Below are 22,668 nucleotides of genomic sequence, written 5' to 3' on the forward strand. Positions count from 1 at the left end.
ACAGTAAAGCAATTACATATTTTCCAGATATTGTGCAGCTCTACTTTTTGTACATATATTGGATCTTAGCAAGTGTAACCAGCGCAGACATGACCAGTGAGAAGATAAATCAAACACTTTAGCTTAACATTTCCACTGGCAGCATGGTTATTATCAGGTTGCCGTGGTCACATGCTACATTTAAATACAAATCACCTGCAAATAGATGCTTCTTTGCATCTGCAGTCATATTTCAAAAATGTGGCTTTTCAGTTATCGACCTCTTAACCTGGAATCTGTTTCTTAACTTGGAAATTAGGAGATGTGCATTTTGCTTTTTCAGAACGCCCTTTGAGACTCCAGCTTTATTTCTTTATCAGAGAACTGCCCATCTATTACCTTTGCACATATCAAGTTGGGACTTGGTTTGATATGCTCTATCTCCCGCTCTTCCTGACAGGTAAACCCCGTCTTTATCTTCTCTTTTCCTTTTGATTTCACATGGTCACGCCTTTTTCTTTTCCTTTATCTCAGCTGGGTTCCCAGAGGAAATCAGCTGCTACGCAGCAGCCTGCAAACTGCTTTAAGACCGTACCTTTTTTAACACAATGTTTTATATGTCTTTAACTTTCCCTTCTTTCGTTAGCTGGGGAAGAATATAAAAGGATGAAGGAAGGATTAGGTCATGAAAGCAAAAAGGTGAGTAGAAAAAAAAGAGACAGAAGCAGAGTCAAAAGTGAGAGGGCTTCTGCAGCTAGTTGCCACGGCTACCGAGAAGCAGCTGATTAGTGTGTGTGATGTGTGCGTCTGGATCTTCAGGTCCAGCTCTGCAGCTGATAAATGGCCCGGTATGCCGTATGAGAGAAGGAGCTTTTAAACGATCATTAGCAGCATCTTCCCATTCATCAGCCCTGACTCGTTGTTGCGTCTATGTTGCAACAGAACAAGCTGAAAAGATCAAATCCCTTGATGGTAAACCCCCCTGACCGTGACACATACACAAACCAGACGTCGATTAACACCTCACATCCTCTTCCTCTTAGGCAAAACAGGGTTGAACCGAAAAAAAAACAACACTGTCTGCAATTGGCAAATGTATTTTATTCACATTAAAACTTTACATCTTAAAAATGGTCCAATGTTGCCACAATAATCTTTTATTAATGCTTAAACCATTAAGTAATTAACTTCTACAGTTCAATTCTGTATTTTTTAACAATTCAGTTCAATTATTTTTTTTATGCCACAGTCTCTAAACTGCACATTCTAATACAGGTCCTTCTCAAAATATTAGCATATTGTGATAAAGTTCATTATTTTCTATAATGTAATGATGAAAATTTAACATTCATATATTTTAGATTCATTGCACACTAACTGAAATATTTCAGGTCTTTTATTGTCTTAATATGGATGATTTTGGCATACAGCTCATGAAAACCCAAAATTCCTATCTCACAAAATTAGCATATTTCATCCGACCAATAAAAGAAAAGTGTTTTTAATACAAACAACGTCAACCTTCAAATAATCATGTACAGTTATGCACTCAATACTTGGTCGGGAATCCTTTTGCAGAAATGACTGCTTCAATGCGGCGTGGCATGGAGGCAATCAGCCTGTGGCACTGCTAAGTTCTTATGGAGGCCCAGGATGCTTCGATAGCGGCCTTTAGCTCATCCAGAGTGTTGGGTCTTGAGTCTCTCGACGTTCTCTTCACAATATCCCACAGATTCTCTATGGGGTTCAGGTCAGGAGAGTTGGCAGGCCAATTGAGCACAGTGATACCATGGTCAGTAAACCATTTACCAGTGGTTTTGGCACTGTGAGCAGGTGCCAGGTCGTGCTGAAAAACGAAATCTTCATCTCCATAAAGCTTTTCAGCAGATGGAAGCATGAAGTGCTCCAAAATCTCCTGATAGCTAGCTGCATTGACCCTGCCCTTGATAAAACACAGTGGACCAACACCAGCAGCTGACACGGCACCCCAGACCATCACTGACTGTGGGTACTTGACACTGAACTTCTGGCATTTTGGCATTTCCTTCTCCCCAGTCTTCCTCCAGACTCTGGCACCTTGATTTCCGAATGACATGCAGAATTTTCTTTCATCCGAAAAAAGTACTTTGGACCACTGAGCAACAGTCCAGTGCTGCTTCTCTGTAGCCCAGGTCTGGGGAATGCGGCACCTGTAGCCCATTTCCTGCACACGCCTGTGCACGGTGGCTCTGGATGTTTCTACTCCAGACTCAGTCCACTGCTTCCGCAGGTCCCCCAAGGTCTGGAATCGGCCCTTCTCCACAATCTTCCTCAGGGTCCGGTCACCTCTTCTCGTTGTGCAGCGTTTTCTGCCACACTTTTTCCTTCCCACAGACTTCCCACTGAGGTGCCTTGATACAGCACTCTGGGAACAGCCTATTTGTTCAGAAATGTCTTTCTGTGTCTTACCCTCTTGCTTGAGGGTGTCAATAGTGGCCTTCTGGACAGCAGTCAGGTCGGCAGTCTTACCCATGATTGGGGTTTTGAGTGATGAACCAGGCTGGGAGTTTTAAAGGCCTCAGGAATCTTTTGCAGGTGTTTAGAGTTAACTCGTTGATTCAGATGATTATGTTCATAGCTCGTTTAGAGACCCTTTTAATAATATGCTAATTTTGTGAGATAGGAATTTTGGGTTTTCATGAGCTGTATGCCAAAATCATCTGTATTAAGACAATAAAAGACCTGAAATATTTCAGTTAGTGGGCAATGAATCTAAAATATATGAATGTTAAATTTTCATCATGACATTATGGAAAATAATGAACTTTATCACAATATGCTAATTTTTTGAGAAGGACCTGTAGGTCTCTCTACCATCTTAAAAACATTCTCCTTAACTCGTACAGCTATCCTTCAGTTAGAGGTCACCCCTTCATCCACTCCACCTTGCTTGCACTCTGCTCTTCACCTCTCTCCTACACTACCCTTTGTTTTGGATGGTAATTCCAAACTTGTCCACTGTCACTTTTTGCAGCCTCACCTTTCCATTCTTCTTCTTGTTTACAGACAAGCGTTCCTTCTCGCTTTGACTAACTTTCTTCCATTTCTCTCCAAAGCATACCTACACCTCCATGGCCTCTTTTCCGACCATTCCCACTCGCTATAGATCATAATATCATCTGCAAACATAGTCCATGTCAACATGTCCAACACCATTTCACACTTACCGCAAACCTCACCACTGTCTGATGGTCCCCTGCATGTCCTGCAGTACTTTGACATCCTTCTCCAAGTAACACACTACTATAATTATTTTCTTGGCAACTCAATCTTTTAAGCAACGATGAAGTGCACTTCCTTCTGACCTCCTCTGTTGTTCACTCTTAAAACAAAGATTTGCTGTACTCTCTCAACATTAAACCATTCCTCTTCTTCTTCAGCTAGTGTGAACCTTTCTTTCCATGCTATGGCACATCATCTTTATCCTTCTATAGTAACCACATATTTTTCTACAAGATTGTGTTAGACCAGTGGTTCCCATAGCTTTTCTGCTGGGCCTTTGGTTTATAAGAAAGTCTAAAATACGGTTTAAAAATGTATACATATAGGGAATGACTTAACAGGGAGACGCCTAGGGCTAAATTACCAATAAAAGGTCCTCACAAAGCTGAACTTTGCATTCAGCAGACCTGAACATGGGCATGAGGGGAAATGCTGCGGCTCTTACTCCGTGAAGCATACAATGTATGCTCCTAAAAAAAAAGAAAACAGCGTGAATCTTTTGTTTACCTCCATTTCCATTAGTATCTACTCTACTCAGGTCAGCTCTACAGTTTGGTTCAACTTCTATTGCAATTCAGTATGATCCCAATGTGGACGGGATCGTCAATAGCAAGGTGGCCCCACAGGCCGAAAAACAAAACCTGATTTGAATTGTATGTGACACAAACACAACATCAGCCTTGAATGCTGCTCAGTCTATGGCTCTTATCAGACTCAGAGTGAAAGAAGAACCAGGGAAGGTTGCCGGCAGCAAGACGAAACACTCTGGATCAGTACAGGAGGGAGAGGGAAGCCATGGAGCGGGACCAAACTGAAGGGTACGAGCTGGAGGACGCAAGAGGGTAAGCTAAGGCTACCTAATGCTAGCTTGCTACAGTGGTCATATACACAATAAGCCTGGCGTACAACAATTTAAAGGCTGAAGATATTAGTAATTATAATATGCTGTGCCTAGTGACACCACCCCCTATGCAATCACGCCTACTGAAAAATAATAATATCTTAATTAATATTTCTTAAAAATAATCAAACGTTGGAGGACCTGGGCTAATCCGAGTCTCTCCTGGCTGCATGTGTGCTTGCATCTCTCAGTTTAACATCTTCACAGGTTGATGCATCGGTTTCCAACATCAGATTGAGACACGCTGCTCTTGACAGACGGAATATGCAGAATATGCTTTCCAGTAACCCACAAAGCACATGATGCTTACAAACCGACTACAAGTGGCAAGAAACCAGTCGAAGCATGCAAAGATGGAGATTGGGACAAAGCTGAGAGGTGATAATCCTACGTGTCAGTCAATAAAATAGTCAGTCAATAAAATAATTGTCCCTTCTCTGAAGATTAGGATGGTATAAGAGAAGCAATTTCTAAGTACTAAGACACTAAAGATGTTGAATCAGAAATGATCAAGCATGGAGGGAACAATTCATTTAAAAGGGACTAGAGAAAGCATGATCATAGTTCATTAGTTCACAAACCCAGAGTGCGATAGTCCCTGGTGGTCTGAAAGATCTTTGGAAAACTTTTGAAATTTACATCAGTCCAGGTTGTAGCTGAGCAACACTTTCCTCAAATTGCAACACTTGGGTTCTTGCACGCAAACAACACATGGCTGCAGTGTCACTGAGCCCAGAATGGGCCGTGCAATACTATCACGTCATGTGTTTTTGTTTATTGAGCAAAAAGTTCCTGTCACATCCCGCTGGCTGACGAAATGCTGTTTGCATGAGGACACATGTAGGAGATATCACGTTCCGGCCGGTGAAACTGAGTGAGATGTCCGGCAGGGAGGCGGCGAGGTTTAGAGCAGTCAGTGAACGCGGCATGCTGTGACCTCTGATTTACACTGTGACCAACAGTCTATGACGGGATTAAAGGATCGGCAAGATGAAGAGATACAGCTCATCAGCTCAGATCCACATAAACCTCCTGACAGAGTGCTGACGTGATGTGAAAGTGTATTCAGATGACTGACTGAATGGCTTGCATTATTCAAGATGATAAACATTACTGAGACACTTTGGAACACAAACAAGTTCTCAGGTCCACTGGCTACACAATCCAACCACAGATACACTTTCTGTTTACTGTTATTATCTGTGAGATAGTCCAACAATTTAATTCCAGGCTGCTTGTGTAAATAGAATACATTGGATTGAGTTTGAAAAGACTCCCCTTTATTATTCTATACACACTCTAATTAAGCTGTGACAGAGGTCTGGGCAAGCATCTCTGTTTATAGAGGCAAAACTGATTATCAAGAAAAGTTCTTCAAGGAAGCAAATGTCTGGCAAATAACAGTCACGGGCCAAGGACATTCTTGTCAAGCACATCCACAACACCCCACTTCTAGAATGGCTGTGCCAAGACAGTGAGACCTGATGAGAAGACGTCTGTCATTAAGTGTCTATAGGGTCATTTCTGACTTAATGAAAACTGACAGAAAAACCTGGAGTTTACAAAATGACTAAAAGTATGGAGAGAAACATTTATGCTGAAGACCCTACAGCACATTTGATCAGCTCAGCTACAACCAGGGATGTAACAGTCTAGTTTGAAGCCACGATTCCCTCCCAGCATGAATTAAGGCTTAGTATGACTTCTTTTCTGCATTGGAGTCCCTAATATAACTATTTTCCTGTTGTTGCAGTATTGTCTATGATTTTGTTTTGTCAGCCACACCATCAATGATCCGTGCCGCAGTGTTTTACACAGTTTATCAAAAGTGCGGTCATATTTTCTTGTATGAAACGTGCAAAACTGTATTACAGGTCAATGAGTTGGTGTTTTCGCAAAAAATTCACCCTTTACAATGACATCTGTTGTAGAGGAGAGACCTTATTGGCTGCTGCAGCTTTCAGTCTGTGTCATGTGACCTACTTTGGATGCTGTGCTTGGATATTCACAGCCATCCAAGAGAAAGCAGCTGAAACACTAGTTGATTTGAGCATCATAAAATTTAACAAAGTATGAGGCAGAACCTTTTCTGTCTGTTTTGTCTGCACATATTTAACTGAAACCACATTAAAACATGTTACAAACTGAAATATGGATAAGTCGTATTGAAGGAGTGAGAAAACATGCCGGCACTAGCTTAGCATTTCATCAGACCTCTCAGCCTAAAAACATTGTTAGCAGGAGCAAGACATGAGCTTTTTGAAGGCTCAATTTGTTGACGATGCATCTTTTACAGTGGAGAAAAACTGATACTCTAGAAAAGGGAACACCAATGCTAAGTGAGTTAAGTGGAAGGTAATACTGATTAAATGTTGTGGGTCATTTTACTGCACAAAATAATCCTGATATTTTAATTAAGAATTGACAAGTGTCAAATTTTGGGGAAAGGTCATCATGGATGAAAGGGAATGTACACAGACAATGACTGCAAGTGGGAGGATCTACGAAGAAAGACATCCTGCTGGTAACTGGCAGCACAGAGCCTCCAAAGCTTATCCAAGAAACTGCAGGTGCTTGTGGGCTGCTGGAATTCAGTTCGGTGTTTGATGATTTGCTTAAACGTGTATTTCCTGGTATACTCTTAGCTTTACCCACTGATATAGTCTGGGTTGGTCACAGCATCAGGTAGCTCAAATTCAAAATAATACAAAACAGGACAGCAGAGAACCTTAGATTGAGCTTGTCCTTTATGCACTCCTTCCTCTTCTTTGACTTTAAATTATGTCAGCAAGAAAGCAATGGAGATTTGTTGTTGTTTGCTTAGTTTCTCCCCTGGCACTGTTCCCTCTGACCCTCAGCACAGGGGTGGTCCAGAAGAAATAAATGAAGGGGTGATTTTTCTTTACAGATGTTTACATCAGCTCTGCATCATAAATTTTTATTACATTTAAAATGTCACATAGCCTCCTACATGCGATGCTTATTTGCACCGTCATCACCATCATATGATTATTCATTTTACAGCAAGTACTTTTATTATCCCAGTCAAGATGTGGTTTCATGATGCCAGTTCAAGTCTTTAAAGCTTCATATCTGTATCCAGTTAAGATGTGAAGCCAACAATGCAAAGGCCTGTTCCTGCATCCTTATCAACGTCCTGATCATCTCAACGAGGCCCCTTTCTTCCTGCTCCTCCTCATGGGCTTCCGTCCCGTTTGCATCCTTATCACAGTTGCCAAAGCATTTGAAAGGATAAGGGAGTCGTGTCTGATGCCAAAGATCCCACATGACCAACAGAGGAAGGAATTTTTGTTGAACAGACAACTGAAGAATGAAAAACTAGTTCGATCTCGCAACTCAGACATTTAGTGTAGGGCTTTTTTTAATGGGCAAGCAGAAAAACTGCTGTAGTAGAAGACAAATAATACTTTATGAAATAGTCAAAAACTCAACCAGTGTGAAGAGATAATATAAAAAGAAGCTTGTTACGATTTGCTGATCCCTGAAGAAAAGGGTATCCATTTGACCCATAATATAAAAAATGTGCATGTGTTAAAGCAGGCTGTTCTTTTTCCATTGCTTAGTAACCCTGGATGTGGTTCCTCTCTGCTTATTTTTCGGATGCACTCCTCGGAATATGAGAAGGTGACAAGTTAAAGCTGACAGGCAGCAGCAACATTCAGAATAGTATTCAACTGAGAATTTTAACAACTCAGAATTTAAACAAATACACGGCCGTGCCAGAAATAAAGCGCCGAGATAAAAACCAATGGAAAACCACCCACCTGGGAGATTACCTCCCAAACCTTCCTGTAACCACAAAAGGCCATTTTAAACTGTCAACTTTTATATCTACTTGTAATCTTTCATGGAGCTAAGGATTTCTGCCTCGGAAACAAGACTATGCCAGTCTGCTTTCTTGTTAAGAACGTACTGATGGGATCAGCATTGCACTTTGAACCTCCATAAATTTGGCCCCAAGATAGAAACTGGGGAGTGATTCAGGACAACAGTTCAAAATTGAGTAAACAAACAAGTCGTTGTAAAAGCTAGCTTTTTTCTGTTATGGATCACATAGTTGATGCCCTACCTTTCTTTTAATGACCTTTAAAAAGTCACTAATGCCTTTATTTTATCCAGCTTGAACAGCTGTAACAATCTAACCAAGCTTTATAAACCACCTGCAACTGGTCCAAACATTCTGAACCTAAATTCACAGATTCTACAATATTTTGTAACAATACAGTGGATTACAATCTGCTTGTACAATTCTTTCTGTTTCCCATATGGTTGAACTCATCGGGCCACACGATAGTGTGGCCACACTTTTCACTGGTACATCCAAGCATTTATACATATCACCCCAACTGTCTTTTTAGAATTGACTAAGACTTTGTTTGTTTTTCAATCCTTCAATGGGGTGGCAGCGTTCTACCCAAGTGATCTTTTGAATTTTTAATTATACAGCCTATGGTCAAACTTTGTTGTTTTTAATGTGCTTTTTGAATAACTTTGGTGTGGCTTTACTTGCATTTCTTGGCAAACAAAGCATCAACGCTGGCCTCCGTGGAGAGGTGGAAGAACTGGTTTAAAGTTTAATGGACAATTTCCAGGCAGAAGAATAACAAACAAAAGGAAATTAAATGATTAAACCTCCCCTCAGTGATACTGCGTGTGATTGTTCATGCCAAGAGAAGAAGTGCCAGAAAGTATGCTTTCTTCTACTTTTTGGACCTTGAAGGCGACACCATGCATGCCTGTTTGTGTTTGTGTGCATATGTGCGCTTGAGTTGAGCCGGCAGTGAGACCATGAATTAAAGAGGAGATTAATGAGTCAGGACAAGGCGGCTCAGACTCCAATCTGTTCCCTGCTGCACTCTGGGGGCTGTTTCTCTACAGAACCCAATTCTGTCAGAAAACACACACACACACACACACACACATCTCATGTGCACACCGACGAGACACAGCAGGAAAACTAAGGACTCTGGACTGTGTGCGAGTCTGGCAGAGACAGCAGATGTTTGGGACAGTGGAGAGAATGACGAGGAGAACAGAGCTCAAGTAAAAGAAGACAGAGAAACTCCAGGAAAGGATGTCTTCAGCAACAACACACTGCACCCTGTAGGCCATCACCCCACCCTGACACCTCACCATGACCCAGAGACCTGCCATCTGTCTGGAAGAGCTGAAGGAGAAAAACAGGGATCGCTGGACTGGGGCGAGACATAACGAAAGAACAAAGAGACGCAGGGTGCAAAACCAAAAAAAGGAAAAACAGAGATGAAACCAGAACAAGGAAGAAAAAAAAAGGGACAAATATGACTGTGAACTGAAGGGGGGAAACCAAAAAGTCTGTACAGAGATTTCCATGAAACCACAGCTTGTATCGTTCATGTCGCATAAAGTCAACTTGAAAGAGACTTTTCTTTAGAAACACTCCACAGAAGATGACTATCTATGGGCAGGCGACCAGTTTCCATTCTGTTCTCTAGTTTGATCAGTTTTTCTCTCTCACTGCAAACCTGCTGATTACAGCTGCTTCTATTACTGCTTCCCCCTGGCCATTCATTGATGAATATAACAGTGATGGCTCTGATGCTCTTTATCATCATTTATTCCTCTGTAAGTACTGTACATTATCATGAAAGACTCATCAGCCTTATTTATCCAGCCCTCAGTTCTCCAAATTTAATACAAACCCGGAGATTTACTAATCCCGTGATATGCTTCATAATCTGATCGTGGATATGAACATGGAGAAGGGATGGAGACAGGGAGAAAGCTAGACAGAGAGGTGGATGGTGAGGGAAAAGTGCAATCAGGAAGGAAAGGATGCGGATGGATGCCTCGGCTGCAGGAAGACAAACCGTAAAAAAAAATATATTTTCCCATAGGAGGAAGAGAAAGGTGGAAAAAATGAGGGGATGAGCAGACAGAGGGAGAGTGGGGAACACAGACGTAGATGGAAGGGGGGCCGGTTACTCGCTTTGTGACCCGATTTCCCCACTAAGCTGTAGAAAAGTGGAGCAGCACGTAGGCATCTGAACGCAGCATCTTCGGCTTGTTGCATGCATCCAGCCGCTCTGTCACACAACATGCAAGCTGCATGCAAAGCGCCTCATTCATGCTGCTTAACCTATTGAACCACATTCTGTTTGCCTATGCAGCCGAGTCACTGGCTTCGCTGTTGCCTCCTTCTGCTTTTCTTTGTCACCTGCATCTCCCTCTCTCCATCCTCGTCTTCTTCAGTCTCTGTAGTGTTGCCGGGTGATTAGGGAAGGGAGGGAGGCACATGTGCTGCCAGCGTGGACACACACACACACACACATTTATCACAGCTGGAAACGTGTACTGCGAATAGAAACAACGTATGGATAGGTTACTGCTGTCACGCCAACATAAGTGATCAAATGAGAGATTCTGATGTGGCATAAATGCTGCACATTCACTCGGAGGCAGCACTGAAGCCTACAGGTCTCATCTTTCACATGACCAACCCATGCTGTTACAGAGGTTGTAAACACATATACGCACATAAGAGAGCTGTTGTCTGCAGGCCTACTTTTTTCCAGCTACTGAATATATATAAATATAGAACGGAACAGAGGAAAAAAACATTGGTTTGAATAGATTCATTATTTCTGCTTGTTTCCACAAAATAAATCACCTAAGCATCAGCACGTACGCAAGCACAGTACATGCAGATTTCAGCTGTTAAGGTCAAAATGGAGTCTGATTATGCTTCTATTCCCTTTTGTCAAGTTCCAGGAGAGTAGCGCACAGTTGTGAAGAGGAAGGACACAGGGTTTTCCAAATTTCTCACCAAAGAAAATCTGAAAGGTGTGCTCGGCATTTGTACCAGCCCCAGTCAGTCAAAACTGAAGAACCAGTTTTCACTGCTGCCACGTCTGCAGGTCTCCACCACACATTTCTGCTCTACTTTCTGTCAGCTTAACAGATAACATCCTACTGAGCAAAATGTGAAAAGCTTTAACGGTAGCAAGACTGAAGTTATGTAGCTCTTCTAGTCTAGTAGGAATGCCTTTGCACAGTGGACATTTTCTCAGACATGAGCAAATACATAAAGACATTCTGCTGCATCTATGTCCTTAGAGATAAACGTGTGCATCATCTGGAAGACCGTTATCACAGCTAAAAACATATAATGATCATAAACATGGCGGCAAGTGAATCACGCAGTCTGTTTGCCGCCGTTCTCAAGCCACGACTCACGTTTGACACACATGAACCAGCGGTCACCTCTGATGTCGCCCAACGGATGCATGGGTTTAATATATGCATACAAAAACAATAGAGAAGGGTCCATGGCTGAGCAGCTACATTCATGTTATCAATCTGCATAGAGCCACCCACCCCACAGAGCCGTTTATTGACAGCGCTCGAACAAAAGTGGCCACCATTGATCCGATGCAAAATAAATAAAAAAGGGTTCGTGGCAGCATTGTCTCTGCGAGGACTCGCGGCATCACAAACCAAAGAAACAGACAAAGGCAAAAGTCGCTTTTCGATCAGCTCATCCTTTGTCTACAGAGCCGAGACACACCTGTGTGGCATGACTAAAGAGACAGTGAAGCAAATTCCTATGTTCGTTTGTGTGTATGTGGCCGCATGTTCTTTGTTTGAAAAAGTCACATGACCAGTCTGACTTGGCGCCGTCCCCTTCCTCTGCAGTGCGCCACCATACAATAAAAATGCTCATATATATATATATATAAGACAATAACACGCACCACGTGTCTGGCTCCAAACACCCACTCAGTTCAGGAAACTTCATTAGAAAATACAGAACTCGTGTTCTGTATGTGCAAGTTCCTGGAAAAAAAACAGAAAGGTAAAAAGACAAGAAGAGGATATGATGGAAGATGAGAAGAAAGGAGAAGGGATGAAGGGAAAGGCAAAGGTGGCAGCTGTGCAGTGGGGGGTGTAGGTACAAGATAGCCTGGATGTAGCCAGGGAGATTCGATGAAGCTGATTTTGATGTTAGAGCTATGGATGGTGTGTGTTTTCCCTAACAGAGTGATGAATGGGATAAAACTCTGGAACATGGATGCAGCACATCAGTGGGAAATGTAGGTGTGTGGTTAGAAGTCTGTGCTGCTTGACTTTAGCTGAGAGAAAGAGACTGCAGGGACAAGGGGGGAACTTCAGAAAAGATTAGCAATATGCAATGAGGGTAGAAAGAAACACAGGGTATAAAAATCAATTGGTGGAAGGAGGATGTGTGCGTGTAAAGGAGACAGAAGGACACAGAGGGAGAGATGTGAAGAAAATAAAGCCTTAGTTGGGGGTAGGAGGCGGAGAAGAGGGAGAAAGGGGGGCAATCCAGATAGGTCCCATGGGTGAGATTTCCTGCTCCTCCGCGATAGAGCAGTCTGACAGACGACTCTGTCGATCTAACGGCGTATCGGATGTGCATGTTAATTACAGAAGAGGTCCGAGAGTAAATACGTCTGCCGCAGAGAACGGCACACTGGGAGCTCAGCTGCCTCCCGAGTCAAAATAAGTCATTGACCCCAACCTCTCCGAGCCTTTAATTACATTCTCAGGGTTCAGTCCACTTCAACATACAGTCCACCTGCTGACGCTCACATTCGCACACGCAGGCACAAACAAACTTGTTGGCACCCTTGGTTAAAAGAAAAGAATAAAAAACCTTAAAGCACATTGATCTTGTTGTGCTACAGCATCATCTCCCTCTGAAGAATAACAACCTTTCATTTGAGCATGGTCATTCAGTCTGGAAGGAGGCTCGTGTTTTCAAATGATTATTGTTACCAAATCACCGGTTGCACAATTATTGGCACCTTTGCTTGTAATCTCTAAAAAGCCCTTTTTCCAACAGGAGCATTTAGTCTGCATCATTTGTGGATTGTTTTCAGAGTCCTGTTATAATCCAGCAGATTCTGGCTCGAAATATCCTGGTCCAACAAGGTTGAGGGGCAGTACCTCTGCCATACCAAACAGTGAACATAAGGTGCTTTCTGACACTAAGCCTCTTCACCTCAAACCCATCTGGAGTGTTTTGTTGCTGAAAGGCTCGACCCAAGTCTCATCTGAAAACCACATGGTTTCACTTAAAGTCCCCGTAGAGTTGAGTGAATTTCCCATTTATATTTGTAATAGTACAATAGGCCTCACTTTTAAACAGTTACCATGTAAACGGCATCTAATGGTTGCTACAGTGACTTACTGACTCCAAGATGCCGCTCTTTGCTGCTTTTTTCCAGCATTAAGTTTTGGATATTTTGTTTTTACCTCCCTTACTGTCCGGCTCACTGTGAGTGGTGTCACATAAATATAGGTCCTCATTAAGCCAAATGGCCAATAGAAACAGGCCTCTGTGTTGCATCATAGGGAAACAGATGGGTATAAATACAGATTAGATGTTCCTCGAAACATTTTGTGCCACCCGGCATTTTGATTTTAAAATGTACTCAAATAAAAGGTTGGATTTTTTTAAATGTTTCCAGTGCAGGATTACGCAACTGCAGTAACAGATGATTTTGTTTTGAAACGATTCACCAGCTAAGCCAGTACATCTGTCCCGAAGTGCATAAGAACATGTCTGGAAACAAACGGGTTTCTGTCTCTCAGTCTGAACTGGGTCACTTCCTACTAACTATAGTCAGAATTTTGCCCATGAAAATGAACTTCTTTTTTTTAAAAGGGTAATTTCCCAAAACACAGCCCGTTTCTGGTAAAGTTATACAGATGTGAAAGGTTTTTAATAGCATGCGTTTTGTGTTCCAGCTGCGTCAGCTACAATGTGTGTGGGACAAGGAGGAATGCATCAGGTCAGGCAGACACAACGTGCTTCTGGAAGGAATCGGGTTTATTAATGGGAAACTAAATGGATTCATAATCAAACCACCAGAATGATGTTTTTATTTCTATTTTCCTGTTAAATCATTCCATTAAAAATGACTGCTCTATTGTCCATCCTGTCTTCAGATGTGCTCCACAGATAAATCTGATGATAAACTCATTTAAATGCTGAACACAACAGCATCAGCAGCAGCTCAGGTGATGGAAAAAAGAAATCCAAGTCACGTAGAAATAACGACTTCCACTGTGCGCACATTCCTCTTGTAGTTAACTTTTCTGTGACCTTACTGAAACTAGCACAGGCACAAAGCCCATCCACTGGACTAATGGTATCGCTTTTTCCTTGTTTTCCCTCTGAAACGCTCCCTTATCCCCATCAAGCTCCAGCCAAGCGTCCCCAGACCATGGCAGCGAGGGTTGCCTTTATTAGGCTGTCAGAGAGAAGAAAAAAAAAACAATGTTTTCCCCAGTAGCTGGTTCAAATATTATTCATCTCTAATTGGTAATAACCCCCCCCCCCCCGCCCCACCCTGAGGCAGCTCAATCTCCACTAAGTAATCACTGCCATCTCCTCCTCTGGTGGAAGCGGCATTATTAGGTCGATGGCACGGTGTCTACCTCTGCTGTCTGCCAAGGAGGTTTATTATCCCACAATATATGGCTTTACGCCGCCGCTTCTTTAAAACCACGAGCTGCAGGAGGCAGAATCCGGCTGAGCCCATTTATCTCACCTTCTTAGATACAATCAAATATCTCAGCAGCCCGGACAGGGAAGACTCCAAAATAGGCTCCGACGGGATCATTTAAGCTGAGGCTTTCACTTTCTGTGATGGCGAGGGAGGCTCTGTTGTGCAAAACACCTTTCACTTTTCAATATGCAACTCCCAACTCAACTATTTCCCCACGTTGGGAATCTGCATTTCCTTTCCCTTCATGTTTTGAACAAAACTGTATGAAATCTGCAGCTTATAACTGCAACCTTCTGCAGCACTACTCCCTGTAGGAATTCTGTAGGAAGTAGGAGATTCTGCACATCTTTAAATTCAAAATGCCATACATTCCCAGGCTCAATGATCTAGATTTGAATGGAGATTTTAAAGCTTTTTTAGGAAATATGAATAAAAGATATTACGCTTAATATCTATAGAATCAAGAAATCATGAAACAAAACAATGTTGGAATAGATTCCAACTAAGAGTGGTATACGGTCATTTCCCCGCTTGTTTTGTCTTTGAATAAAAATAAATTTGCTCCGTTTTAAAATCGTTAACACTTGGACTTGTAAATAATGACCAGCACTAAATGCAGATTCTTTAAAGAGTGGTTCGTCAACAGGGTAACTTTAATTTTGCTTGTAAAAGCCACAAGTCTAGTTCAACCTGAAGTAAAAGTTGCCTAGAGCAAAGAAAACAAAGTGGTAAGTTTACATGAAACAAAAACCTGAAGGGTTAAAATGATTTAATCAAGTTTTGATGTGGCTAAACTCATGGTAAAGCATGCCAGTTAAACGTAAATTAATATAAAATCCACACATTTATTAAGCATTATTACTGCTGTGTTGCATGGAATAATGCTTGGCTTTTAACATCATGTTCCTTGTTCCGCCCAAACATTTCCCGTATTTTTCCAGGTCTGGAAAAGCTTCCAAAAACGTGAACTTTACTGTGTAGCAGTTCTGAAAATTATGTGTATTTTAGTACAAAATTTTGTTTTAAAGTTGTGTTTAAAGTAAATACTTTGAATTCCCATTTATTGGGAAATATCGCTGAGCTCAGTTCAACAGATTATGAGGCAACAGAATAAAGAGGAACGTGTAGTTTTCAGCTTGACCGGCCCTCACCTAACAGTCAGAAATACAAAAATAGTTGGTGTTGAGGGATCTCTCCCCTTAAATAAGGAGAGAGACTTTCGCAGACAACAGGAAGGCAGGCTGGCTGTGTTTTATCGGCAGGTCAAAGCTTCACAAAGTATCCAATCAGTGCATTTCAACCACACAAACCAATTTGTTTATGTGATTCATTCACATCAAATTTAGAAAGTCAACTTTTTTTTTCTCCAGTTTCGATTCCTCTCTTTGGCTCCAACCCCAAATATGAATGAACAAGTACACAGGACTGAGAAATATCTCAGCACCGCAGTCAGTGACCTTGCTGCTTCTTGGGGCAGACTAATATTTCATCAGCTAACAGTAAGAGCACACCTGCCTCACAGCTTTACACAACGGCTTTGACTTCGCTCCTGTGAAGAGGCGTCAGGGGAGGAGAGGAAGGAAGAAAAGGGGAAATAAAAGACAGAAGAAAAAAAATTCTACCTACAAAGTGTTGTGTGGGTTTTACTGAGATACTGGTATGGTTCAGAGAAAGTGTAGGCAGTTTCAAGGGAAGACCTATGATGACAAAGACGGGGAAAACCTAAAGGCACAGGGAAAGTCACAGCGCTCTACAACTAAAGCCCCTACTGGAAGGTAGATTTTAGCTGGGCTCCCACTGTCGGCGCCCCAGCTTTTTACAAATTACCATAAGACACAGATCAGAGTTTCTCAGCTTCCTTGAGGTAAATGGATCCAGAAAATAAACAAGTGACACAAAACATAAAGGAAGTGGCCTCATGTGCTCAAGACAATTTAATGTTTTCTGAAAGAGAGGAGAAGTGAAATAATGGAAGTGAAGGCACCCATCACCATGATTCATTCAAAATTTCTGGTGAAATCATTCACTTCTCCCAGTCCGGGTTACGCTGACATGCTAGTCGCTTACCGTGCTGCATGCTCTATATTTAAAACCATGTTGAAGTGCTGATTGCTAACCAAAATGTGATGGACGAGGAAGCTTGAGATCATCTGCGAATGACAAAAGTGTTGATTAACAACAACGCCGAGAATATCATCATGTGGTCATGATGGGAAATTTAGATTGACCTCCTCACGGTTCATGTTTTCAACGAACACTGTGAAGCACATGATGCATCTCCATTTTGGTTACTAGGGAACAACTTCACCAGCAACAAAAAACAACATCACTATCATCATTCATTTGTGATTGTATTTCTTATTATTAAACTCATCGTTAGGCATCCGAACAGCACAAAACGCTAACAAGTATGGAAGCAGGCAATGATTGTGTGAACAACTCTCATCTTTACAGTTAGTAATCAAATTCTGTAATAGCCAGAAAACCAAACCGGTCAGAAAATTCTGATCTTTAACTTCTATTAAATTATAATGAAAACGGCATGCAGATTCACAACATTTACACAATTCATCTTGAGAGAGATATGTACACAACCTAATGGTAACAGTGATTAAAACATCCCAGCGTGGACCACCAACCCAACAAGGTAATGCCATCCTTGGAGTTGTGCAGCAGTTGGAGCATAACCATGAGTTCAGATCTACAGGAGCTTTTTATGGTGGGAACACCAACTGAACTCCGTTATGTAACATCTAACATCAGCATGTTGTAAAGTTTTACAGTTTACAAAACACATCCTGTTAGCCGCTTGCTAAACCCGACTGCTGTCTCTGCTGTCCAGGTATCAAACAGGGAAGTGTCTTTAAAAAGTGTGCTGCCCAAACAGCAAAGCTATGTCCGCCTTACTAATATTCCTTTAAGGTATGCCCCCGAACACTACGATGTCGGTCTCCATAGAATCAACCTTTGACCTGTTGTTATCCAGCAGTGGGTGACTATAAACAGCACCTCCCCTGCTGCTCTATATCATAAAATCAAATGGCTGGGACAAAGGAAAACAGCTGACCTCGACTGTCCGGGAAATGAGTTTGAGTGTGTTTTGTGTTTTGCACAGAACAACCAAACCCAGAAAAAAGGAGACATACATAGCTTTCATGTGCATGCAGCTGCTTTGGCAACGGACACAAGAGAAAGAAAAAAAAAAAGGGTACTGATAAACTGGTCAGATGGTGAGGGAGTGGAAGCACAAAGCACAGAGGAATCAACTGAATGCGTTAAAACAAAGGGCTATCTGTAAAAGCCCTGGACTTCATCCTCCCGTGAGGAGAACTTCGATCACCAAGGCAGGCGGTCTGCAGGACAACTACAAAGCCCTGATGAAGCCTGTTAAGCCCCTCTTTCGATTCAGCTCACCGAGTTCCCAGCTGCTGATCAATTAGCAGGCGGCTGAAACAGCTGCTGACCACGCAAACATCCTGCTTTTACTGGTTCTAAACCCAGACAGTTCTTCGACACTGTGTGCTGACTAGTGCAGTACGTTCCTCTCTCCCAACGCATCTAATCTGAAGGTCCGTTCACGTCTGCTGGTGAGGAAGGCTGACCCGGACGGCAGGCGTGTCATCGAATCAAAGCCGCGTTCACAGCTGGGTAACAAAGACACAGCCTGTATATGATGAAATGAAAACCAAGCTCTGCAGGTCAGCATCAGCAGGCGGCCCAGCCTCAAAGCATTAACACCACACACTAAAGCAGGTGTAGTCCTGACAGAGAAGCTCAACATAAATGGGATGCACCGATCATGCGTTTCCTGGCCGAAGCCAGTCTCTGGTTTTTCTTCTCAATCCTTGGTGAAATACAACAGTGGCCCTTCTAAAACCGCTCGAATTTACATGGAAGAGATCAATTGTTCTATTTGCTGGTTTTATGCAGCGATACACCAACCAGGCTTGACGGCCTGATACCGACTTAAGGCTTTTTTGACATCTGACCTACCAATTACGATTCCTCTCCAAGGAAGAAAGATTGTATTAGTTTAGAATCCAACAGAAAGGGGTGGAATTATAAAATGATCCTCATTTCTGAATTAAAGCAGATGTTGTTGGTTGGTGCTTTTGTAGATCCATCAGTTGTGATGCATTAAATGAGTAACCTATTTTTCTGTTTGCCACCTGCCCCTCACCAATGTGAGTCAATTCCGACCTTTGACCAATTGATCGGTGCATGTCTATAGCAGACAGCAAAAGAGGATTCAAAGATGTAAATCAGCGCAGTCGGTCCCAGAACCAGTTGGAAAACAGGGAAAGTATTTATTCCTATTTTCCGTCTGATTGCTGCCAGCAGGGTTGCACAAAAAAAGGTGTCAACATGGAAATTTTCCATGCAGGCAATCTGAACTGAACTTACCCATGTAATCAAACCAGCATGTTAAAAGTGTTCTTTGTGATTGTGTCAGCACAAGCAAACAGCATCAGACTTTGAGGAAGTCTGTGTGTGTGTGTGTGTGTGTGTGTGTGTGTGTCTGCGTTTTCATCAGACTCACCCATCCTCCTTGGCTCTGGATCCAAGGATCAATCTGCTCATCCAGGTAGACAGTCATCCACTCCACAATCCTGCCAACCAGGTGACTCATCTCCTTCTCCACGCATTCGACGCACAGCGCTCCACCAAATGCGAAGAGTCCCACAATACGGCCCCAGTTGACGCCGTCCCGGAACACCTCGTCCATCACGTTTTCGAAGCTCTGGTAGGCCGTGGCTGGCGTGATGTGAAGTGTGCTGTGCAGGTCACTGAAGGCGCGGGAGTAGCGCAGCTCGAACTCTATGGCCGTGTCTCTCAGGGCCACCTTCACTGCGTCCAGCGCTGCCATTGATGCTTGCTGCCGCCTCGGGGACCCCGCACTCATCCCGTTAAAAGTTCCATTAGCGTGTGTCTCTAATGTCTGCTCGTCGTCCAACTCTGCCTCCCTGGCACCAGTGCTGTTCGGGGGCACATTGAGCATTATGTGGTTGACTGGATAGTTCCTCTGAGACAATTTAAACGTGATGTAGTAAAGCACCAGTTCTCTGTTTTGAGACATTTTGTGTTTAAATGAGTTTCTCGATCTTTGTCCTGGTCCGTCTCTCTCTGCGCCTCTCTTGGTCAAACCTAGCTGTGGTAAGAGCGAACACACACTGTGCTTCTTCCTGAGGTTCCTCCGTTTAGACCACCATGGTCAGCTGACAGCCACCAGACAGTTGGAGGTGAAAACCAAACCTACAGAAGGCTGACAGGTCAGCTCAGGCCCTGCAGAAAAATAACAAGAAAAGGTCAAAGTCTCGATAGCCTATCCATACAAGATACTGTGAGTGGAACAGAAGGAGGGGGTGCACAAGGACAGTCATGTTCTTCTAAATTGAATTTGGACAGGTGGGGTCAAAGAGTGACTCTCTAATTGGGCTGTTACATATGGAGCAGATGGCAACGACAATAAAGACACAACAGTGGTGTAAATGTGTGTTGGAGAATGAGATGGGAAGTGGGAGAGAGTGAGTGTGAGATGGTGTGACGAAGGTGGGGAGAGATCAGAGAGACGGTCTGGCCCGAAATTTCCACGCCGACAGTCGTCCTCCTTATCAGTGACCTCTGACCTCCAGTCTGAGCTACCCCAGCTCCATGTTGTCACTAGTCTGTGAAGTGTCACACTTACTCACTCCTTTTAAAAAAACAAATCGATTTTGTTGTTTGATCAGCTGATCAGAAAAAAAAAATCCAATACTTTTTCCCATCAGTGAACTAGTCATTCTAAAGCGCTATTTAGTGAAGCTCTTGAAAACGTCTTCGCAATTGATGGTTATAAGAATAAATCATTCAATGAAATCTGAGTATAATGTGAATAGAGAAACCCCAAGAAATCACCTGATGACCGAAATCAATTGATATTTAGTTGGATCAGTCAGCAACTTAAAAATCCAATCCTTTCCAACCAATGAACTCATCTTACATTACAGCAACCATGTCAAACTGACAACACTCTTTGGTGAGGAAGTGGATACTGAGTGGAGAAGACTCGGTTAGCCGTTTTCAGTATCGGTGATGCATTTAAAAAATGAAAACCATAAGAAGCTTCTAGAACAAAAACAGTTCTCCCCTGCAGGAGGAGACTTGGTTGTCCATTCGGGCTGATATTCTAAAACAAGTAGGGAGAAGAGGAAGCCGACCACAACACAACAAAGTTGCTTTGTTTTTATTCTTTTGAAGAGTCTAATTTTATTTATCACAGATCACACTGGACTAGTAAATGTTGGTACTCTTCTGGAAATCTTCAAGTAAAGTAAAGGTCTACTAACACTACAGGGAATTCCCACAGAGACTGAGCACGCCAGTTGCTAATATAAGATGCTACAGACATTTTAAAATGCCAACCCTGTAATAATTTCATCTTGGCTTGAAATGTTCTAAAAATCATATATATCTGCAGAGCTGTGTAACCGAGACTGCCCTCCATCTCTCCATTCCTAATACAAGTATTTTATGAACAATCCCAACAGAGAGGCTGCTGGAGGCTCCTGTAGAGTTACAGAAAAATGAATAAATCCTGTAACAGCAAATCAGACCTTTTTTCCTCTAAAAATATGTAGACTAAGCTGTTTTTTAGGTCTGAATGGATATCTTGATATGATGCAGTTCTATAGGTAATCTGTCTATCTGTTTTATATAACTTTATAACTAAAGGAGATATCCTTTCATTCTATTTAGTTATTTATTAATTGTAAGGATACCTCTGTCCCATAAGCTAAAAATCATTAATTTCACATGCAAGTTTTTTTTTTTTTTTTTTATCAATTATGTTTTTCATTTGTGCAGAAAGTAGAACAAAGGACAGAAAAATCTCTGATTGGTTACTATACTAGATGTTGTCAATCACTGTTTCTTCACCCTACAAGAGGACATGACCACATTTTACTTTTATAGTTACATTCCCGTCCAGTGTGTTTCTGAATCATAAGACTGAGGAGTGCTTTCAAAATATCTGTGCGACAAATCACCCATGGGAGAAGTTAACTTCCAAAGCCATTCCGTTCTTCTGTTGTGGTTTAGTCCGTTCACTGACAATCTACACAAAAGGGATCTGGTTCTCCCACATCCCTTTTATTTCCTATACAACTGGCTGATGATCCCAAATTATCTCCTAGTGATCAGGTGGGAACCTGACATTTCCTGTAACAATCCTGACATTTAAGGCTAAGTACATGCGCCTAATAATTAGTGTATCAGGCAGCTAGATGGGAGCTCCATGCAAATGGCCCTAGCATCATTTCATAATACATGGCGATTTCTGAGAACTCTGGAGATCAGACACTTCGACTAAAGGCAACAGGGAAAGAAATCTTGATCCTAAAATTTCAGCTTTAACTTGCGTCGTTTTCCCAGCTTCAGGCAGACCTGAAACAGCCCAGCGTGGCGGATAAAAGGAACAAGGCAGCAGTGTTTACAATGGCCACATGGTCCACCAGCTGCCAACACGTGGCTCGGGCTTTAACAGCGCAGCCTAGATGTCAACACTGCAGCTCTACTACAGGAATAACAGCGAGCCTGGATATTTTCATTAGATCCGGTAAAACTATTTGATCAAAGGGAAGTCTGGATGGATCTTTACTGTGGTGAAATGTTGGCTGACATTTTCGCATTAAAACAGCCGAGCTTTTGTGGCTGTCAGACCCATCTGCGATTTGGTGACCCGCGTCGAGATTAAATGTGTCAGTAGTCGATGATAACTATAATCCTCGGCTGTTTAGAATATTAGTCGTATTAAATACGATATAACACGAGTGTCTTACCAGAGTTGGATGAAAATAAAGAAATCCTCGGTCCGGGTCGCTCTTTCCTCCTGACAAACGGGTCCGACTCTGTCGATGTGCTGCTCGGTGTATGGAAAAGCTGTCAGAATGCTTTAATGTAAAGACAGCCACTCTGTTTGCTGGGTTGCGTGGGTTTTCACGCAGTGCGCCC

General features: G+C 42.4%; 1 protein-coding gene and 1 long non-coding RNA gene across 9 annotated transcripts in view; one reads left to right on the forward strand and one right to left on the reverse strand.

Annotated features, from left to right (window-relative positions):
* Window positions 1-22,668, reverse strand: part of bcl2l1 (BCL2 like 1) — an 81,541-nt gene that overhangs the window by 57,222 nt on the left and 1,651 nt on the right. For 5 of the 6 annotated variants that reach the window (XM_047366977.1, XM_047366947.1, XM_047366969.1 and 2 more), the window contains exon 2: window positions 19,220-19,962. In XM_047366977.1, the coding sequence (XP_047222933.1) occupies window positions 19,220-19,756 (537 nt within the window). In that variant the 5' untranslated portion in view covers window positions 19,757-19,962. Of the gene's footprint in view, window positions 1-16,598; window positions 16,624-16,746; window positions 16,830-19,219; window positions 19,963-22,668 lie in introns of those variants that run through there. The other variant, XM_047366961.1, reaches the window with a different exon arrangement.
* LOC124869209 lies at window positions 208-14,052 on the forward strand. Of its 3 annotated transcripts, XR_007038523.1 has the most exons (5): window positions 208-439; window positions 626-678; window positions 799-951; window positions 3,953-4,082; window positions 4,349-4,593. It is a non-coding gene; the product is annotated as an uncharacterized LOC124869209 (long non-coding RNA). The 3 variants fall into 3 exon arrangements; XR_007038525.1 differs by lacking the exons at window positions 626-678; window positions 799-951 and adding an exon at window positions 13,916-14,052 and having other exon boundaries at window positions 212-439; window positions 4,349-4,519; XR_007038518.1 differs by lacking the exons at window positions 626-678; window positions 799-951 and having other exon boundaries at window positions 213-439; window positions 4,349-4,584.

Source organism: Girardinichthys multiradiatus, chromosome 1, assembly GCF_021462225.1.
Source record: "Girardinichthys multiradiatus isolate DD_20200921_A chromosome 1, DD_fGirMul_XY1, whole genome shotgun sequence".
Lineage (NCBI taxonomy): Eukaryota > Metazoa > Chordata > Actinopteri > Cyprinodontiformes > Goodeidae > Girardinichthys > Girardinichthys multiradiatus.